The sequence below is a fragment of the Symsagittifera roscoffensis genome, chromosome 2, assembly GCF_963678635.1.
Source record: "Symsagittifera roscoffensis chromosome 2, txSymRosc1.1, whole genome shotgun sequence".
Lineage (NCBI taxonomy): Eukaryota > Metazoa > Xenacoelomorpha > Acoela > Convolutidae > Symsagittifera > Symsagittifera roscoffensis.
Genome location: NC_087063.1, coordinates 77567813 through 77589618, shown reverse-complemented (window position 1 = coordinate 77589618; position 21806 = coordinate 77567813). Strand labels below are relative to the sequence as shown.

Genomic DNA, 21806 nt, shown 5'->3' with positions numbered 1-21806 from the left:
AGTAAATGCCTTTATGATTTAACTTTTGCAAACTCCAAACCTTTTAGTTTTCATGCAGTTCAACAAGAGTTGAGTAGTCTATGAAGTATACGCAAATTGTTTCCTAATTTTTATACATAGGCTTGACTTTTTGTGTTTACTGGGACACGTGACTTGTATGCGTTTTTGTTCACTTGTTAGAATAATTGTTTAAAAAGTATAAGAAATGTTCGATTGTCGATTGTTAATCAGTTTGAACAGTAGTTTTTGAGAAAAACAATTAATAACTTGAGTCGAGTTTTTTTGAGTTTTTAGTGCATTGAAAACAAAGTACTGAAACAAAATTAAAAAAAACCCAAGAAAGGACGAAATTTGGCATTTTTCCAAAAATTCAAATCAGTATCTCAACCTGCTTGGTCTACTACGCATCTTCAAAAAATCAATTGGATCTTTGGTTATAAACACGTTATGAGCTTTAAAAAAATCAAAAGCTTCAGAAACCAATTTTGTTACAAAAGGGTTTGAAAATTATGAAACTTTGAAAGAAATCAAACTTGCTTGACTACTCTTGAAGGCAATCAAGAACGAAAATAACGAAACTTTTTGACTTTCTGGTAACAGATCTCTTCTATATTGTTTTTGCCATCTATATTTGATGTTTTTTTTACAAAGTTTATAACAGTTTAATTTATTTGCAAAGATACTGATTAAAAAGATAAAAAACGTAAGAAATCAAGATGAAAAAAGCATCCAAAGTCGTCACAACAGAAACCTTTTAAGCAAATATTCGACAGGAATTTGTAAAAAAAAATGTTGCTTCATTGCATATTTTTTGAAAAAAAAATTATTTTATGCCAAAAAAAAAGTAAATTGAATTCATGCATAGCTGTTAAAAAATTCAAATTAAAAAGCATACTTGTTTAAAACTTCACAACAAAGTTGCATGCTTTTTTAAAACAGACAAATTTGTAATATTATTTTTTCGTATATTCAAAAAAATTGAAGTTGAATTACAGTTTTCTTTGGCGAACTTTTCATAGTCAAATGTCGCTTTATTAATGTTTATGAATCAGGAATTACATTGAAAGCATGAAAAATCTGGTAAAAGTCAACAGTATTTCATCTTAAACTGTTTTTGAACAAATATTTTTGCGTTATTTGTAACACATTTGCAGAAAATATTACAGTTGAGCTACCGGATGCAAAACGTTTTATAATTTTTTCGACAAGCAAGCAAATGTTGATTTTTTTCTGAATACTATGCAAAAATTAATATAAGATTTTTTGAATGATTGGTTTTTCTTTAATAAATCAGAAATATACTTTTCCATTTTTTTTACAAAAATTCTGATCCAAGATTATTGGTTGATGCAAACTTCTGGAAAGAGCTTAACTGATATCTATTAAAATATTCCGCAGTAGGTATTTTTATGCCTAACTGCTTTCTTTCGAAAAAATTTTTCGGAATGAATTGTGTTCGAATGCTTGGTTCAGTTGATCGAACATTTCGCCACTTTCAATAACGGATCGAATATCAATCAATTACAATTAGAATGAACGAAGTGTAACTACTGCCAATTCTTTTGCAAGTGAAATGATATGTCTTTGATTGCTTTGAAAGTTGATTGAGCGTTGAGCCAATTAAAACTGATTGCGACTCACAATTGTTCAATGAACTATTCAAGTTTTCTATGCAAGTTAACTGTGACAAAGATTTTTAAAAAAAAAAAAGCCCTGTTTTCCCATTATAAACTTGACATGCTTAACAAATGGCAGAACTCATCACCGATTCTTCGTTAAAATGATTTATATTGACAAAGATTTGTTTTTCTAGTAATTCTATTCCCTACGCAAAAACCATATTTGGTTTTTAGTTACTCACTATTCTATAAAAGATAGAAACTCCTTTAAGGACTGCAAAGTGAGTCATCAATTTTACCTATCCTCTACATTTTTCCAATTTTCATTTCTTACACATATCTTCTACTGATCAGTTAGCTCTGATTCTCAGCAATGTTTTCAAGAAAAAGTATTTTGCCTTGCTACCATTTTTCAAAGTAATTGGAAGCGTGACAAGTCAAAAAGTATTAGCAATTCTATACTGGCGAAAAAGAAGAGACTCAGATAATAGCAATAGGGAGAATCATAAATCACGATAATCAAAGATATGGGTTCCTTCTTAAATGAGAACCTTATTTTAGGAAACCTATGTAACGAGAGCTTGCCAACTGCCATGCGTTGTATGACATAACAACACACAAGAAAGTGAGGGTGGGTGATAGAATCAAGAAGAAAAATGTAAGCAAGTCATCTTGCATTCACATTCGGTTGCTTAACACAAAAAAGAATGAGATTTTTAAGCAATAAGCCTATCTCAAATACACTTTCAAAAGAGTTCAAATATCTCACTAGAGTATTGGAAGTTGTTTGTTAAATGATGTTATTGCAAACATCCATCCTCTAAACCATTTTTGATATTGTCTTTGGGCAGATCAGTTTGAGCTGGAACATTGGTTTTTCAGGAGAGGTTAACTTTAAATTTCAAATATATTGCTCAAATAACAAAAAAACTATTATAGTTTCATTGAAAATTATAGACTTGGAAAAAATAACTGTCTGAGAAAATGGTTGGTTTTATCCTTTTAGTTATTAATAACGATTCAAAAAAAATTGTACAACTGATAGCGAATGCAACAAGAATTGTTCGAAAAATGAGACAGTTTTTGAGATTTTTGAACTGGATTTTGTTAACTGAAATCAGATAGGAGAACAATGTTTTTTATAGCTGTAAAGTTTTGACTCGAACATGAATTGAATTGAGTTGGACCAAAACTTCTTTATGAGGGTCCATTTCAATAAGTAAATGCCTTTATGATTTAACTTTTGCAAACTCCAAACCTTTTAGTTTTCATGCAGTTCAACAAGAGTTGAGTAGTCTATGAAGTATACGCAAATTGTTTCCTAATTTTTATACATAGGCTTGACTTTTTGTGTTTACTGGGACACGTGACTTGTATGCGTTTTTGTTCACTTGTTAGAATAATTGTTTAAAAAGTATAAGAAATGTTCGATTGTCGATTGTTAATCAGTTTGAACAGTAGTTTTTGAGAAAAACAATTAATAACTTGAGTCGAGTTTTTTTGAGTTTTTAGTGCATTGAAAACAAAGTACTGAAACAAAATTAAAAAAAACCCAAGAAAGGACGAAATTTGGCATTTTTCCAAAAATTCAAATCAGTATCTCAACCTGCTTGGTCTACTACGCATCTTCAAAAAATCAATTGGATCTTTGGTTATAAACACGTTATGAGCTTTAAAAAAATCAAAAGCTTCAGAAACCAATTTTGTTACAAAAGGGTTTGAAAATTATGAAACTTTGAAAGAAATCAAACTTGCTTGACTACTCTTGAAGGCAATCAAGAACGAAAATAACGAAACTTTTTGACTTTCTGGTAACAGATCTCTTCTATATTGTTTTTGCCATCTATATTTGATGTTTTTTTTACAAAGTTTATAACAGTTTAATTTATTTGCAAAGATACTGATTAAAAAGATAAAAAACGTAAGAAATCAAGATGAAAAAAGCATCCAAAGTCGTCACAACAGAAACCTTTTAAGCAAATATTCGACAGGAATTTGTAAAAAAAAATGTTGCTTCATTGCATATTTTTTGAAAAAAAAATTATTTTATGCCAAAAAAAAAGTAAATTGAATTCATGCATAGCTGTTAAAAAATTCAAATTAAAAAGCATACTTGTTTAAAACTTCACAACAAAGTTGCATGCTTTTTTAAAACAGACAAATTTGTAATATTATTTTTTCGTATATTCAAAAAAATTGAAGTTGAATTACAGTTTTCTTTGGCGAACTTTTCATAGTCAAATGTCGCTTTATTAATGTTTATGAATCAGGAATTACATTGAAAGCATGAATTTTTTCATTACTAATTTGACAATTGCTCTTCTAAAAAAATCTGGTAAATCTGGTACTTGCTTAAAACTTCAAAACGATGTTGCATGCTTTAAAAAAAACAGACAAATTTATAATATTATTTTTTCGTATATTCAAAAAAATTTAAGTTGAATTACAGTTTTCTTTGGCGAACTTTTCATTGACAAATGTTGCTTTATTAATGTTTATGAATCAGGAAAAACATTGAAAGCATGAATTTTTATTTACTAAATTGACAATTGCTCTTCTAAAAAATCTGGTAAATCTGGTTCTTGCTTAAAACTTCACAACGATGCTGCATGCTTTAAAAAAAACAGACAAGTTTATAATAATTTTTTTTCATGTATTCAAAAAAATTAAAGATGAATTACAGTTTTTTTGGCTAACTTTTCGTAGACAAATGTTAATTTGTTAAGGTTTATGAATCTGGAATTACATTGAAAGCATAAAATTTTTAATTACTAAGTTGACAATTGCTCTTCTAAAAAAATCTGGTAAAAGTCAACAGTAGTTCATCTTAAACTGTTTTTGAAATAATATTGCGTTATTTCCAACATATTTGCAGAAAATATTCCAGTTGAGCTACCGGATGCAAAATATTTGATAACTTTTTCGACAAGCAAGCAAATGTTGATTTTTTTCTGAATACCATGCAAATATTAACATAAGGTTTTTTTTGAATAATTGGTTTTTTTTTCATAACTCAGAAATATACTTTTCGATTTTTTTAACGAAAATTCTGACCCAAGATTATTGGTTGATGCAAACTTCTGGAAAGAGCTTAACTGATGTCTATTAAAATATTCCGCAGTAGGTATTTCTATGCCTAACTACTTTCTTTCGAAAATTTTTTTCGGAATGACATGTGTTCCAATGCTTGGTTCAGTTGATCAAACATTTTGCCACTTTCAAAACGGATCGAATATCAATCAATTAAAATTAGAATGAACGAATTGTAACTACTGCCAATTTTTTTGTAAGTGAAATGATATTTCTTTGATTGCTTTAAAAATTGATTGAGCGTTGAGCCAATTAAAACCGATTGCGACTCACAATTGTTCAATGAACTATTCAAGTTTTCTATGCAAGTTAACTGGGACAATGATTTTTTTTTAAATTGCCCTGTTTTCCCATTATAAACTTGACAACAAATGGCAGAATTCATCACCGATTCTTCGTTAAAATGATTTATATTGACAAAGATTTGTTTTTCTAGTAATTCTATCCCCCACGCAAAAACCATATTTGGTTTTTAGTTACTCACTATTCTATATAAGATAGAAACTCCTTTTAGGACTGCAAAGTGAGTCATCAATTTTACCTATCCTCTACATTTTTCCAATTTTCATTTTTTACACATATCTTCTACTGATCAGTTAGCTCTGATTCTCAGCAATGTTTTCAAGAAAAAGTATTTTGCCTTGCTACCATTTTTCAAAGTAATTGGAAGCGTGACAAGTCAAAAAGTATTAGCAATTCTATACTGGCGAAAAAGAAGAGACTCAGATAATAGCAATAGGGAGAATCATAAATCACGATAATCAAAGATATGGGTTCCTTCTTAAATGAGAACCTTATTTTAGGAAACCTATGTAACGAGAGCCTGCCAACTGCCATGCGTTGTATGACATAACAACACACAAGAAAGTGAGGGTGGGTGATAGAATCAAGAAGAAAAATGTAAGCAAGTCATCCTGCATTCACATTCGGTTGCTTAACACAAAAAAGAATGAGATTTTTAAGCAATAAGCCTATCTCAAATACCATTTCAAAAGAGTTCAAATACCTACCTAGAGTATTGGAAGTTGTTTTTTAAATGATGTTATTTCAAACATCCATCCTTTTAAACCAATTTTGATATTGTCTTTGGGCAGATCAGTTTGAGCTGGAACATTGGTTTTTCAGGAGAGGTTAACTTTAAATTTCAAATATATTGCCAAAATAACAAAAAAGCTATTATAGTTTCATTGAAAATTAAAGACTTGGAAAAAATAACTGTCTGAGAAAATGGTTGGTTTTATCCTTTGAGTTATTAAGAACGATTCAAAAAGAATTGTACAACTGATAGCGAATGCAACAAGAACTATTCGAAAATTGAGTCAGTTTTTGAGATTATTGTACTGGATTTTTTAAACTGAAATTAGATAGGAGAACAATGTTTTTTATAGCTGTAGAGTTTTGACTTGAACATGAATTGAATTGAGTTGGACCAAAACTTCTTTATGAGGGTCCAATTCAAAAAGTAAATGCTTTTATGATTTAACTTTTGCAAACTCCAAACCTTTCAGTTTTCATGCAGTTCAACAAGAGTTGGGTAATCTATGAAGTATACGCAAATTGTTTCCTAATTTTTATACATAGGCTTGATTTTTTGTGTTTACTGGGACACGTGACTTGTATGCTTTTTTGTTCACTTGTTAGAACAAAATTTTAATTGAAAACTTTTTAATTGTTTAAAAAGTATAAGAAATGTTCGATTGTCGATTGTTAATCAGTTTGAACAGTAGTTTTTGAGAAAAACAATTAATAACTTGAGTCTAGTTTTTTTGAGTTTTTAGTGCATTGAAAACAAAGTACTGAAACAAATTTAAAAACCCAAGAAAGGACGAACTTTGGCAATTTTCCAAAAATTCAAATCAGCATCTCAACCTGCTTGGTCCTCCACGCATCTTCAAAAAATCAATTGGATCTTTGGTTATAAACACGTTATGAGCCTTAAAAAATCAAAAGCTTCAGAAACCGATTTTGTTGCAAAAGGGTTTGAAAATTATGAAACTTTGTCAGAAAAAAAACTTGCTTGACTACTCTTGCCGAAAAGTTCACAACCTATTGTTCAAAGATGTTTATGAGTATTCTGAAATTGAAGCAAAAACAAATAAACTATTCATGAATGTACTGAAAACTGCAGAGATTGAGAAGAAAAATAAGTATGGACCAGCTTGTAAAGAAAAGCACATGTCTTTCACTCCACTTGTCACTTCAATAGATGGTGTTTTGGCACCGGAGTTCACGTTTTTCCTCAAACGACTAGCAGATCGTCTGGCATCAAAAAGGGACCGCCCATATAGTCATGTCATGTGCTGGGTGAGATGTAGAATTTCATTCGCTTTACTAAGAGCAACCAACATTTGCATCAGAGGCACAAGATCCAAATGGCGATCCCTCGGCGTTGAGGACGGTTACACAATATGAATGGCATTCTAAATATTCACACGCTGTTAACTGGGGCGTTCATCTCGTATAACTGTTTCCTATGTTATTAGAATTTCGACACCATTTGCATATTATTTCGAAGAATATGAGATGTTTGAAGATAAAAACACAGGATGACAACTGTGAACAAGCAAGGAAAAACTTTTCCTTGCACCATTCGAAACCAATTTATTTTGATTCAGACACCGCAATTTAAAAATTTTCGGACCCTTAAAAAAAACTATTCACTGTGCTGACAGGAAGTCATTTGCATACAAAACATCAATTGGAACTTTTTTTCTACAAATTGTATTTCAATTTAAAGTTTTTTCTGTTGACTTGAGAAAATTCATTGTCATTTCATCTTCTAAACTAAGATGGGTGAGCAAGGTGACAACCCGTACATTTGAAAAGTTTTAGTACTGATGAAGGCAATCAACAACGAAAATAACGGACACTTTTTGACTTTCTGGTAACAGATCTTTTCTATATTGTTTTTGCCATCTTGTTTGATATAGTTTATTTACTATATCTTTTATATTTTTATGCACTCGTGATATAGAAAAAAGTTAAAGTGTTTGTGTGTGCAATAAAACAAAAAATTATATTTAATTTTCTATTTATTTTTTTCTGCCATTGAAATTACTTAATTTGTCATGTACAAGAAATCCAGATGAAAAAAGAGAAACCTAAAAACCATTGATGTTAAATTCATTTGATTTTCTTCTCGAAGTGAAACTGCTAGGTTTCTGTGCAAAATAAAGCGGTTTATCAAAAAAGAGAAAACTTTACAAGGGAAAACCTATGTTGATTACAAATGAAAACAAAATTGGTAAAAAAAATTTAAGAAACCAGGTAACAAACTTGCATTATAACGTTTGCCGAAATTTTAGCTATTTTGATATAAAAATATTGGGAAAATATGTGCAAGTATAACAAATACCCATTTCGTCGTTTGAAAAACTCTTCACTGTAAAGAAACAAAATCATTTGAATATAAAACGGGGATTCGACGTTTTTTTGTTTATAGTGACTCATACTGAAGATCAGTCATAATGAAAAACTTGAACTGGGAACATGAAACTCAATTCTTTCTTTTTCTTTTTATCTAAACTGAAGAAGAGCAACCAATGTGACAAACCCATATCATTAGGTTAAATTGTGTTTGACCACGAAATCATCAATGAAAATCAAAGAAATTTTGAAAAAGACCTGTAGAAGGTCTCATAGATTTTTGGCGCCGTTTTTGTTTTAATTTTGATATTTGAGTGTGCAATCGTTCAAATATCTCGACGGCAAGAAAAAATAGTTTAGCGAGCAATCTCATATAGTACAGTCTGTTATATTCTTTTTTCAAAGCTTTGAGTAAACTACAATCTGTTTGAATATTGATGTTTTCTAGTTCTATAAGTTTCATCAAAGATTTTTGGAGAAACGCAAATTTAGTGAAGTTAAACAATTCAAATATTTGACTTTGAATTGCTTGAATTTTCCCTACAAGGGAACAAAATACCTGTTAAGGGAACAAAAACAGGAAGACATTAAAAATTGAATGCAATACATATGAAGCATAAATTGTTTCATCAAAGCAAATTGAGGAGAGAGTTTGAACTATAAAAGACCCAAAATTTTTTTTTTCAAAGCAGTTTTTTTCAAAGCAAATTGTTCTTGTTACCGTTGTATCTAAAATGAGGACGAGTAATCAAAATGACAATTCCATATCTTTGAGATATTTTTGTGTTTGACGACGAAACTGTCAATGAAAAATCATTTAAGTTTGGAAAAAAATCTGTAATAGACCTTTTAATTATTCCGTGCCGTTTTTGTTGTAGTTTTGATACTTGAGTGTGCAATCATTCAACAAGCTTGATGGGAAGAAACAATAGTTTAGCAAGCAACCTCATAAAGTACAGTCTGTTATATTTTTTCAAAGCAACGAGTAAACTACAATCGATTGGTACATTTAAACTCTAGTTTGACCAAACCTTCTAGTTCTATCAATTTCATCAACATTTTTTTGGACAAATGTAAAATAAATAAAATCAGTTTATCAAAATACTTGAATTTGTATTTTTCGATTTTTTCCCTATAAGGGAACAAAATACCTGTTGGGGGAACAAAAACTAGATGACAGCGAAAAGTGAATACAATACATATGAAACATAAACTTTCTCATCAAAGCAAATTGAGGAGGGATGTTGGATTTCAAAAGACACACGCAATTTTTTCAAACTGCAAACTGAGCAGAGAAAGACAAATTGAAAGGACACATCTAATTTCAACGTATCATCGAGGGACTTTCTCAAATCAATAGTTTCCGAAAAATTAATTGGACTAGGAAGTCAGTTAAAAGAGTGTAATGAAAAAATCATATCTGTTTTTTACAGCAATTTTCTCATTTATTTAACCTAAAAAAATTTGCTGATAGTTTGCGGAACTAGTGATTTAGTTCCAACCGAATTTCTCTAACCAGCAGTAAGAGTAGAAAATTTTTTTGTCTCAAAGACTTCAAAAACAGTTTATTTTTTCAGCTTAGAAAAGGTTGTTCAGTTTTCAGCGAGTGTCAATTAAAAAAGCTACGAAGAGAGCTGCAAGATATGCGGAAATTAGACGTAGTAAATAATCGAAGAGAAATAACAAGCATTAAGCGAAGAGATTCTTCAAAGCAAAAAAGTGTCAACCATATGATGAAAAATCGAGTGATAGGAAAAGAGGAGGTTTTACCAAAAAGTTTAGTTCTTTTTGGAAAGCTGTGAAGAAAAGATTAAAAACCAATTACAATAAGCTTCTCGTTGATTTTATTTTGGTTTCGCCTTGAATCAAAACGAGCCAGTCAGACAACACCATATTAGAGAATCGAGTTAAAACATTATCTACTGTAGATTTTGTGCGTGCATCAAAACGATTTTAAAAAATATTTTTTCCAAACACTTACCTTATCATTTTGAAAATTATAAGAATTCCACCGAAAATTGTTATTAACACGACTGCTATAAAACAGACAGATGAAGGTGAATTTTTTCTATAACCTGATCAGGTAAGACTTACCAGATTGTCTTCTATGGGTAGGGTACAGTTTTGTGGGCAAAATGAGCGAATCAAGCGGTTTTTGAAAAAAGAAAGTAGAACATGTCTTACATTGCTACAAATTTTACAATCTTACACAAATTATGTATTGGTTGTGGTTGAAATTAATTCTCGATTTGTTTCAATTCAAGAAAGTAAAAGAAAGTGCCAAAGAAAGTTTCCTGACTTCGAAAAAAGTTTCTTTTTCAGACAGAAGAAATAAGGAAAACTAATCAGCGAGTAGAAGAAACAATGAAAACTACTCAGCTAGAAAAATTCGTTTTTTTTAGACGGGCGGCATTTAATTTTCATTTAAATCATCTAAATATCCATATTCTATAGTGCTGACGTCACATTTGACAACAGCTAACAGATATCATAAAAGAAGCTTCTATGCAAATTAACTGATATCCCTGGAGCGCGCTTCAAAAAGTTTTTGCTCAACACACTAATTCTTCGGTCTCCGATTTGATGAACGAGATCCAGGAATGCATATGATCGAACATCTGAGAAGCGCAAACAGATGACAACATCGAGTTCCAGATTCATAAACTTTAATAAATCAACATTTGTGTTAGAAAGTTTTGCAAAAGAACACTGTATTTCATCTTCTGTTTTTTGATTTTATGCAATAATAAACTTGTCTGTTTTTTTTGCAGCCTGCAACATCGTTGTGAATTTTCCAAAGATTTGCTAATTATTTTAAAATTTTTAACAACTAAGCATAAATTCGCTTTTCGTTTCTTTGCATAATTTTAATTTTTTGCTCAAAATATGTGCAATATTGCAACTTCTTTGAACAAATTCCTTTTGATTTTTTGCTTAATAGATTTTTTTGATGATTAATGATTAATATAAATGATATTTTTTAACTTCATTTTTTGCGTTTTTTAAGTATTTATTTAGCTTTTCTTGCAAAATTCGAATTGTTCCTTGATAAAAAAAAACAGAATAATCAGTGTCATAACTTGTAATTATAAATGTGTTGAAATTTCTGAAAAAGCAAGAAAAGTCTCCTAGTTTTTTCGCGAGAAAAGCTTTTGATTTTTCAATATGTGGGCTGAATATTTCTAATAATTCAAGCAACTGAATTATCAGAATCATCAGTAGATCAGTAGATAATGTTCGTTTGCTGGTTCATAAACGTCAGCTCCATTCATATCGTAAGCAAGGCGGGCAGCACTTCAGGTGCATTGAAATAATCTTCATATCGACATTCTGTAGTGGTGACGTCACTTTAGATCAAACTACACAATCTTTCATCGGTCTCAATTATGATCAACGGGATCCACAAACACACATGATCGAAAATCTGAGAAGCGCAAAACCATGACGGCATCGAATCCACTAAAGCATTTGACTATACGAAAGTATTTTTTTCTTCTCACTGATCATCGCAGCAAGTCTTTTAAAAAACATTGTCGCAAACTTGCCCATGCCACCCCTACCAGAAAGAACAAAGGTGCAAATGAACAATGTTCGCCTTCTCTGATACGTTGCTCATAGCATCTCTTTTTTCCATTTCGGGCTTCCTGTACACAGTTGGCAGAGTACCAAAATTTTGATTTGACCCAGGATTTAAAATTCTTACATCGAAGAATGCATTCTCAAATCTGACTCCTAAGACTCGATTAATTGAAAAAACAAGACGCCCTTCTTCGCAAATTATTGATGTTTTCAGACCAAAAAACTCTCCAGATAAACACTCGAATTAGGCTACTTCTTGTTCAAACCACCCAGTCTTGCCGGAAACTTCAGGACAGATCTCTCAATGTCTCCAGGTGATACTCTAACAGTCGGTTTTGGAAAAACCAACGTTCTGATTTTGCTTTCGAGTTTGGTGAGCCTATCTTCAGTTCCCTCTCGGCTACAGTCAATCACTCTCATCCTGTTACTCCACTTCGGAATGAGACTATGCGTAACAATTGCAAAAGCACAGTGTGGCTGGTTCTTTCGCGATGTGAGAAAAACTCTGAAGCTTACTTATCCATCCATCTGACTTTTTGAGAACATGTTGTTCAAGGATTTTTTGGTGCCAATCGGGCATGCCAAAAACTTCTGTCCCTCTGCTAAAATCGTTATACTTTTCCAGAGAAAACACGCTCTGCAAAGTCCACGTTTAATACTAGGCTTAGTCTTGGAAGCATTGAGGAAATAATTATACTCCGGTGCTATTTTTTCAACGCTTCCTAGCATGACATCAGTTATTCAATTTTTCCATCTGAAGCAGACTCATTGGCATGCCAAAATGGTGAATTCATGAGATGCCGAGTGGTATTCTCACCCATTTTTTTAAATTTTTTTCCTTTCTTCCAGATCATTGCGTTTCAGAACCCCATACTTCTCCCCATTGAGCATTCACATAAAAATTGTTTTTTTTCCCTCTCCTCTTAGCTTAGCAAACGAGCGAGCAAGACCTACTTTGAACAGCCAAATCTCCATTTAAAAGATTGTTCAAATCACAACTCTTCTGCGTTTCTTCTCTGCGTTTGAGATGTAGAATATGCTCCTTGACTTTGCTCTTTCTAGACGTTTCCAGCAAATGTAAAATGACCAGTCTACATTTTCTTCAGCGAACCACTTTCCTTCAGCACCCAAAGAATCTTGAAACAAAATTTTGGTCCCAATTTTATTTGATGACTGAAACAGAATGGTTCAACTTGTTCTAATTCCGTAATCAGTTTATCAATCAAAAAGACAAAATCAGAACAAAAGTAGGTTTGTTTCCTTGTAAAAACTCATCAGTCAGAAAACTAACACTGGATCACAAACTGGCTTGCTTCCTGAAAATCAAATCGAAAAAAAAACAAGGAAAAGAGGAGGTTTTACCAAAAAGTTTAGTTCTTTTTGGAAAGCTGTGAAGAAAAGATTAAAAACCAATTACAATAAGCTTCTCGTTGATTTTATTTTGGTTTCGCCTTGAATCAAAACGAGCCAGTCAGACAACACCATATTAGAGAATCGAGTTAAAACATTATCTACTGTAGATTTTGTGCGTGCATCAAAACGATTAAAAAAAATATTTTTCCAAATACTTAGTTTATCATTTTGAAAATTATAAGAAATCCACCGAAAATTTTTATTAACACGACTGCTATAAAACAGACAGATGAAGGTGAATTTTTTCTATAACCTGATCAAGTAAGACTTACCAGATTGTCTTCTATGGGTACGGTACAATTTTGTGGGCAAATTGAGCGAATCAAGCGGTTTTTTGGAAAAAGAAAGAAGAACATGTCTTACATTGCTACAAATTTTACAATCTTATACAAATTATGTATTGGTTGTGGTTGAAACTAATTTTCGATTTGTTTCAGTTCAAGAAAGTAAAAGAAAGTGCCAAAGAAAGTTTCCTTTAAAGTTTTTAGAAAACTAAACAGAGCACGTGCAGTTTTTTCCAATCACAGGTCAATCATAGCTGCAGAAAAATTTATACAACGAATTAAATTTTTAATTAAGTTTTTCATCAACTGTTTTTGTTTCCATTATCATTTTTTGACAAAAGAACTGCAAAAATTGCCTGCCAGAGTGATGTTCAATTGAGCTCAACTTGTACGTTTTTGTCAGATCCTCTCACAACACGCAGAAAAAATAACACTAATTTGAAATTTAAAAAATGAAAAAAAACCTATATATTTTTGGTAAAAGTAGGATAATATGTTGCACAGCATCCTTGTTGAATGTCCGTTTAGCTAATGAAATAGCAAAATTGAAACGGCAAAATATCTTTTTTAGCCTTTTTCCTGAGAAGAACTAACCAAAAGACCATGGCGACTTATAAAACAGTCTTCACTGCGTTCTATGGCAATTTTTAACTATATAATGAAAAATCGAGTGATAAAAATTATTAGCTGGAGGATTTTAAAGAAGTTCCAAACAAGAGAAATGCTTAGAGCTATCTTGAATGCTTACCTTTAATGACTCTTATCACTCCATTTCTCCTTATCACAGCTGACTTTTTTAGGCTATCAAGAATTGTTTTGTCCGAGTCCCAATTTTATTTGATGACTGAAACAGAATGGTTCAATTTGTTCTAATTCCGTAATCAGTTTATCAATCAAAAAGACAAAATCAGAACAAAAGTAGGTTTGTTTACTTGAAAAAACTCATCAGTCAGAAAACTAACACTGGATCACAAACTGGCTTGCTTCCTGAAAATCAAATTGGAAAAAAAACAAAGAAAAGAGGAGGTTTTACCAAAAAATTAGTTCTTTTTGGAAAGCTGTAAAGAAAAGATTAAAAACCAATTACAATAAGCTTCTCGTTGATTTTATTTTGGTTTCGACTTGAATCAAAACGAGCCAGTCAGACAACACCATATTAGAGAATCGAGTTAAAACATTATCTACTGCAGATTTTGTGCGTGCATCAAAACGATTTTAAAAAATATTTTTCCAAATACATAGTTTATCATTTTGAAATTTATAAGAATTCCACCGAAAATTGTTATTAACACGACTGCTATAAAACAGACAGATGAAGGTGAATTTTTTCTATAACCTGATCAGGTAAGACTTACCAGATTGTCTTCTATGGGTAGGGTACAGTTTTCTTTTCAACATATATCGTAATCGCATTACAGAATTCAACATTTGCCCCAAAACTAAACACGAGGGCGAAACACGCAAAAACAACATCTTCTTTAATTCTTTTTTTTTGCCATAAATATTTTTCCATAATTGTATAACTATCACTGAGGTGAAAAAAGAGCTATAAATTATCCCAGAGGGAGAACTGTTGCATACTAGCCAACAGAGTATAGCCAACAGAAAGTTGTAAGCGAGTCACGAACAACTCAAAGAAAACAAAATTTAACAGACTTTGTTTTTCGAAAAATTTCAACTTTCGAATTTCGAACTAAAACAAATATGACCTGATAGTCCTTTCAATTTCTTGAAGAATTCATGTTTGACGTAACTTGCTAAAATTAACCTTATTTAAAGAAACTGGATCAATTTGTAAAATTTTTATTGCGCTGAGAAAACTGAAAAAGAGTATTCACTATCAAAACTAGATGTCGATCACGTTTTTCATGACATTTATACTTTGCTGTTCGGTAGTGTAGTTTGCCTTCCTTTCAATATTACATAGTTCGAAATCAAATCATAAAATTTTTGCCATCTGGAAAAAGAAAAAACTTGAATGTGAGTCATTTTTGAACGCCGAACTTTGCGTGAATGAAAAATTTCGGAGAAAAGAAATTTTCAAATTGCCCGGCCATTTTTGGTTGCGACATATTTAAAAATTTCTAGGCTTAGTGATTGTTACAATAGCAAACTTAAGTTCCAATCTACTTGTTCCATGAACGTGAACAATCTTTGGCTGATTCGACTTTAACCTCGATTTTTTCATCATCTTTTGCCTTTGTATCATCCTGTTTTCCTGGCTTCACAAATTTGTATGGCCATTTGTACTGGTACAAAGTGCCCTCGTTATCCAGGGTAACAAGAGTTGGACCTTCTCCATCCAGGGCTATGTCAATCAGCATGTACTTGAACACACTTCTGGTTTCGATTACGCAGTCGGGCTTGAATGGGACCAGGCTTTCACTGGACTGATTCGCTTTGTGGACAATCTGCAGAAAGAATGAAATTCTGGAGAAAAAATGTTAATCATGAGGAAGAATGAAAAGCATATTATTAATAAATTTTGTTTGCAGCGTTTAAGCCTGTATTAATAAGTTTTAATTATACCACAATTGAGCCAAACTTGTCTCTATATGTCAACTTCAGCATTTTCAGAGTTTTTTCTGCAGTGCGAAGAGAGTTATAAAACAGCGAAAAACTTCAATTTAGGACCGGCCTAAGGTTTTGAAAAAAAAGAGTGGACGCAATTTCGGAACAAGGATTTTTATCAGAGTCAGGGGCGAATCTAAGGTTTTCTCGAGAGGGGGGGGATTTTCAAAAAAGTATTCAAAAAATTTGACGACCTTTTTTTGGTCGACCATATTAATTTTCCGAGCTCTCCCAAAATTTTTGAAAAAACAGGCCAAAAAAAAGCGTTTTTAGGCACTTTTTGAAAATGTTGACAAAAAACCGCGTTTTTTCGGCGCGCGCTCCCCCCTCAAAATTAGTATATATTGGCCCCGAAGGTTCAGTCACTAAAAATGGATATCTCAAAATAGTACAAAGGGGGACGCTTTCGGTCGGCTGAGGGGGAAAACCCCTTTAGGAAAAAAGGCGTCTGCACCCGCCCCTCCTCCCCCTAAATCTGCCGCTCATCAGAGTGTTGACAGTTTAGGTTGAAAAAATCCGAGCGCTATCCTTGGACAAAAAAGAAGCTCCGATGATTTTGTAATCGGCCACTCAACATGTCGTAAAATAAAAACAAGTGTAATTTCGAACAATTAAATTATCGAGAAAAACTGCCCAAACCCCGCCCCTCCCCCTCCCCCTAAGCTCTCCTCTTCAAATCATTAACAGAGACTTACGTCGAAATGAATTTGTAGAGTTTTGTCGATTTGAGAAATCGCCCCAAATTTAGCTTTTTTGCAAAGTTTATAGCTGCAAAATGGAGTTACAGCAATAAATTTAGCCTCTTTCGTCAGCATTTTGGGCGCTTTTGGGATATTTTTGGCCGCCTGGAAGAAGTAAATTTTGCGGTAGGAAAAGAGGACAAAGTTTCCGTCTTGGTAAACGAAGTTGTTGAGAGAAAATGTGAAAATGTAGTGTGCTTTCTCGAGCCCATCGGCTAGACTGATGATCTTCAGATGTCCGTGGAATGATTCATCAGTGTAACACGTGAAGATTTTTCCAGTACCTGTGAAAACATTTTATACGTGATCATTCGTTTTTTGTTTGCCACAAAGCTCTACAATGCAGGTAAAATTTGAGAACTTTCCCCAAAAAGATGTATTGTGTATTGAGGAAAGATTTGGAAGGTTTGGGCTAAGAAAAAATTGAAAGCGTTTTAGTTGGATCACCCTCAGTATGTTTTACACTGTAGAGGTGCCACTAGCAAAATTAATGATTTCGTGAAGCTTTTTATAAGCACGCTAGGTTTTTCCAAGCATGGTTTTTCTAAGCACGCTTTTCAACTGATGAAACTTTGAGCTATCCAATAAAGTTCATAGATTGAACCGGTTCGCAAAAAAAAAACGTTTTCAGCGTCTTGAACAAATGAGAAAATTTATTGTGGCATGCTGGTTTGCTTAAGAGGATGAATATGTCCAAACATGGTTTTGGTTAAAAAATTAACAGATACTGTTATGACCTAAAAATGAATCGAGACTATCTTCTCTAAAACGTATATTTTTTTCGAAATTAACACTTGGCGTTCCAGGCTTTGCAATGTTTGAAAGATCTAGAATATCATGCTGATATAAATTAACCGGAAAAAAGAGCAAAATTTTAAAAATTAAACACGTTTTCTTAAATTGGATTGACAATACACAACACAAAAAAAATTCAGGTTGCTTAGAATTTTCGAGAACTATTATAGTACAATTTATTTTGATGAATTCGGAACAGAAGTTCTACTGTAAAATTGGATCATTTTAGCTTCTTTTATTCAAACAACATTAACGCGGAAACTACCAGGGATTTTGATGAGCAGTCCAACAGAAAGTAAGAAGGAAATAACGTCTACCAAATTTGTCTAAATAAATTTGTTTTTGTTTGATAGACAAAAGTATCATTTCTACCATAAACACTCAAAGTTTTTGCTCAGAAATTGATTATAAATGCTTTGCTCAAAATTTTGAGATTATTCCCTGCTAAAATTTTGTCAACCAATAATGTAAAACGCTCATTTTGATAAAATTTGCTTATAATAGGCTTGATAGTTTGCGAGTAATTCTTGATTGGCTAAAACGAGCCAAAATGACTTATTTTGGCTTTCATTTGCTAGATCAGTTGCAATATAATAATTCTGGTAAAAGTCTAAGCAATTTTTGTTCTGTTTATTTTTTATCTAATGTCAATCTAACTTTAAAAAAACGCGTTTAAACTTTTTTGTTTTGCACATTTTGTCCGGATAATTTAAATCAGTGCTGCATAGGGCCAATTTAAATCATCCGGTCAAAACGAATACAACTTGAAATTTATAACGCGCTTTTCTCAAAATAGGTTGACGCTAGAGAAGAAGTGAAGATGGCACAAAACGCCAAAACACTATAATGCATCAGAGTGTCTTGGCATTTTGTGTCATCTTCACGTCTTCTGTAGTGTCAACCTATTTTAAGAAAAGCGCGTTGTAAATTTCAAATTGCAACCGTTTTGATAATTTAAATTGGCGCTATCCAGCACTGATTTAAACTATCTGGACAAAATGTGCGCAACAAAAAACATGATGCAATTTTCTTGGAAAGTTCGGGTTTAGAATTTTATAAAGAGTGCTCACAACTTTCATAGCTCCTAATCAAGTGATGTTCTTTTGTCACAAAAAAGACAAAAAAAGTATAATCTCTTAGCGCAAAGCCTTCGAAACTTTTTAAAAATATAATTTGATGTCAAGTTTAGTAAAAGTGACTTTTTTGGCTGTCAAACAAAATTAAATTAAATTATACAAACCTCAAAAGATTATACCCTTATTAGACGTTATTAGGCTACATAAGAGGATCACTGTGATAGAAATTTTTCAGCAATTGAAACAATAATTTCCGTGTAATTAAAAAGGGATCTGAAGTTTTTTTATATACTTATTTTGTTTAAACTTTACGCATTTTTGGTCCTCGTTGTTTTGTCAACCCATTTTGAGGAGAGTGCATTTTAAACTTCATGTTTTATTTATTTTTTTTGCATAGATAAACTAATTCAGCACTGTGTTCTCTGAAACGTTGAGCCTAAAATTTTTTGAAAGTTGCGATCAAAAAAAATAAAACTGCGTACACTTAAAGAATTTGCCCTAATAATTTGGTTCATCTTTTCAGAAAAACAAATTTCAAATAATTTTTCAGACCAAATCGTTTCGCTGAAATTTCAAGTTTTTCAAAGCAACATGTTGAATTAGAAATCAGAATTATTATGAATAATAAGGTCATCCTCTGATTGCCACGAAACAACCTTGGACCCTAAAATTTTCCTGAATAGTTTTCTACGTACACATCGAAATGTCTGTCAGGAACATTTTGCTCTCGTGAATTTTGACCTTGAATGCCTCAGTAACCTCTAGCTGTCTTGTCTCGTGTTCCCCATCCCATATGCTTTTAGTGAACACTTTATAGACAGCGAGGTCAGCAAAGTTCAAATAGACGCACAGGAAGTTCTTCCAAAGATGGAGACTTCGTCCAATCGAGCCAAGGTCATTCACAATTTCATGTTGTAATTGAAAGGTGTTTATCAACACGCATTTTTCAGTCATCGCAACAAATGTTTTGCCCCATTCCTTAAGAAGCTGGCTGCTATAGTTTTTTAGTTTCGTTTTTATCAGAAAAAGTATTTCAATGAATTCAGATTATTTGGTAAATTAATTTTAAAAAAATTAATCAAATTTGACTTTTTTAAGTCGAGCAAGTTGAATATAGCGAAAACGCCGTTACACTAAGAAGATCCGATTTTTCAATTTTTTTAGGCTTTTTCCTGCGCGTTCCCTTTGACTTTATGAACAAATGACACCATTTTTTTTTCAAAGCAAATTGCCGCATGATGAAATGAATTTGTTTTTAGAGTCTAGCAAACAGCCCTGTTTTGAATCCTCGTCATATTTATCCACATGTCGCTCATTGAACATCAACACACTTATAATTCGGTTTTCATGCTGCTGAACAGTTTTGATTCGTTTCTGCTGGCGACGACAATACACGAACACTTCACCGTTGTTCGTGCCGACGAGTATCCACGAACCCAACATGTAGGCACTCGTCACGACAGTCGTGCCCTTTCGGCTCTCGTGCTCGCTCAGTTCTATTGTAGATTGAGTGGTAGTGTAGGGGTGGTGTATACTCGTGAAACCATTCCACCATTCGGCATAGATTCGTTTCCAGTATTCGCCTGTACAATCTGAAACATTTCACATTTCGAGATAGCTGTGAATGAAGTTTTGAACATCGGGCAAAAGGAAGTTTACCAAGTCTTAGGGTTGGATCTTAGATTTTCTTAAAGGATTATGTATAAATATATTTTCAAGAAAGTGGGGGACTGAATGTTGATAAAAAGTTGCGCTTTTGGAAAACTTTTAAAAGTTTACTCGGTCAAAAACTTTACATAAAAAGTACCACAGAGTTTTTGATTGAAAAAGGGTTCGAAATACTTCCAAAGAGACGTTTTTTGTAGACCCTTCTCTAAATTCACTGTTGTTAGAACTAGCAAAAGAATTTTTGTCCATCCATTTCAAAAATCACCTGGGTTTACTATCGTAATACTCTATCTTAAAATTAAAATAACTCATATGCCCAGAAAAATATATACGACCCGCTATATAAAGTTTCAGCAGAGCCCCAAGAGTTTAAATTTTTCTGTAAAAAAATCTACTTGTCCTCCCACCCACCACCCCCCACCCACTACTTGTAAAATTTTGCAGGTGGGGGTGAAAACGAAATAGAGTCAAAAATACACCAACCGGACAGTGGTCCTCGAAATCTGAGTTCTCCCTTCTCGATTGTGTGCCAGCTGATGTAGTCCAGCAGTTCATGTCTCTCTATGTCGACCATACACCTCACCTTCCACAGACTGGACTGGGCAATGCAGTTGTTCCATTCCCTCGACACCACCTCAAGGTCAGCTAAGTTCACAAAGGGTCAATCCCTACCTCTACTTATCTATACTCCGGTCAAAATAGGGGGGTCAAAAGTATTTTAAATTTAGAACAGTTTGCAAAATAGGTTCATTATTGTAAAATGAAAAGCATTTACAAACAAAAAGAATATAATTTGCGAGACAGCCGATGAATTTTAGACACCTTGTTGCCTCTTGCAGTTAAATGTTTCAAGTTCGTTACGCTATAATTTTCTGTAGATATTTTCCCCAAATCAGTCAACCATTCAGATCTGTAGATAGCTAAAAAGTGTTTGAAAAATTGATACTCGTTTTAGGAAAAAACTCCAATTAGAAAAGTATTTGAGATTAGTTTCTACTTAATGGGTGCTGAAAATTGTTGCGAAGATGGAAATAAAGAGATTAACCCAAATTTGATCCCTCCAGAAAAGCTAGAATGTTGGCAAGGATCTTAGGATTGCCGAGACAGTTCTCCATTTTACATTCCACAGTAGAATTAAATCGAAAACTTCCTGAGCTTTTTTGAAGCTTTCTTTTTTCTGGCGAAAATCTTTAAAAGCAGAATAAACAAATATCTGAAGTCATTTGAATCGTCCAAAAGTCAAGGTAGCTTCACTTCAGGAAAGTCACGTAGCCGACAGTCTTTAATCGAACTGGAATGAGCAGTGCATTTTTCTAAATCGCTCAATCAAAGCTAAGTTTCAATCAAAGCCACCGCAGCCCAATTTTTTACGGATACCAATTTGGCGAACTTTAAATCAATAAAAAATTCTCGAACCAAAAATGAAATAAATGGAAAAATTTGAAGATAACAGCATATAAATAATTTAATTTACAGAAAATCAGCACCAGTCATGCTTTATTTAAACACGTTCTAAAAAGTAATGTTATTAAAAAAAGTGGAGATCACTCTTTCACTCATTCGTCACTAAATTAGCCACAAAAGCGTATACGCAGAGTTTTTGTC

At 32.6% G+C, this 21806-nt stretch overlaps 2 protein-coding genes across 2 annotated transcripts in view; one reads left to right on the top strand and one right to left on the bottom strand.

Annotated features, from left to right (window-relative positions):
* Positions 1-21806, top strand: part of LOC134840564 (uncharacterized) — a 257049-nt gene that overhangs the window by 29153 nt on the left and 206090 nt on the right. The window lies entirely within an intron of this gene.
* Positions 19752-21779, bottom strand: LOC134839986 (uncharacterized). The gene is made up of 3 exons (XM_063855614.1): positions 21247-21779; positions 20685-20846; positions 19752-20125 (listed from the first exon to the last, which is right to left on the bottom strand). The coding sequence occupies exons 1-3, from the start codon at positions 21314-21316 to the stop codon at positions 19752-19754; spliced, it is 606 nt and encodes a 201-aa protein (XP_063711684.1). The 5' UTR covers positions 21317-21779.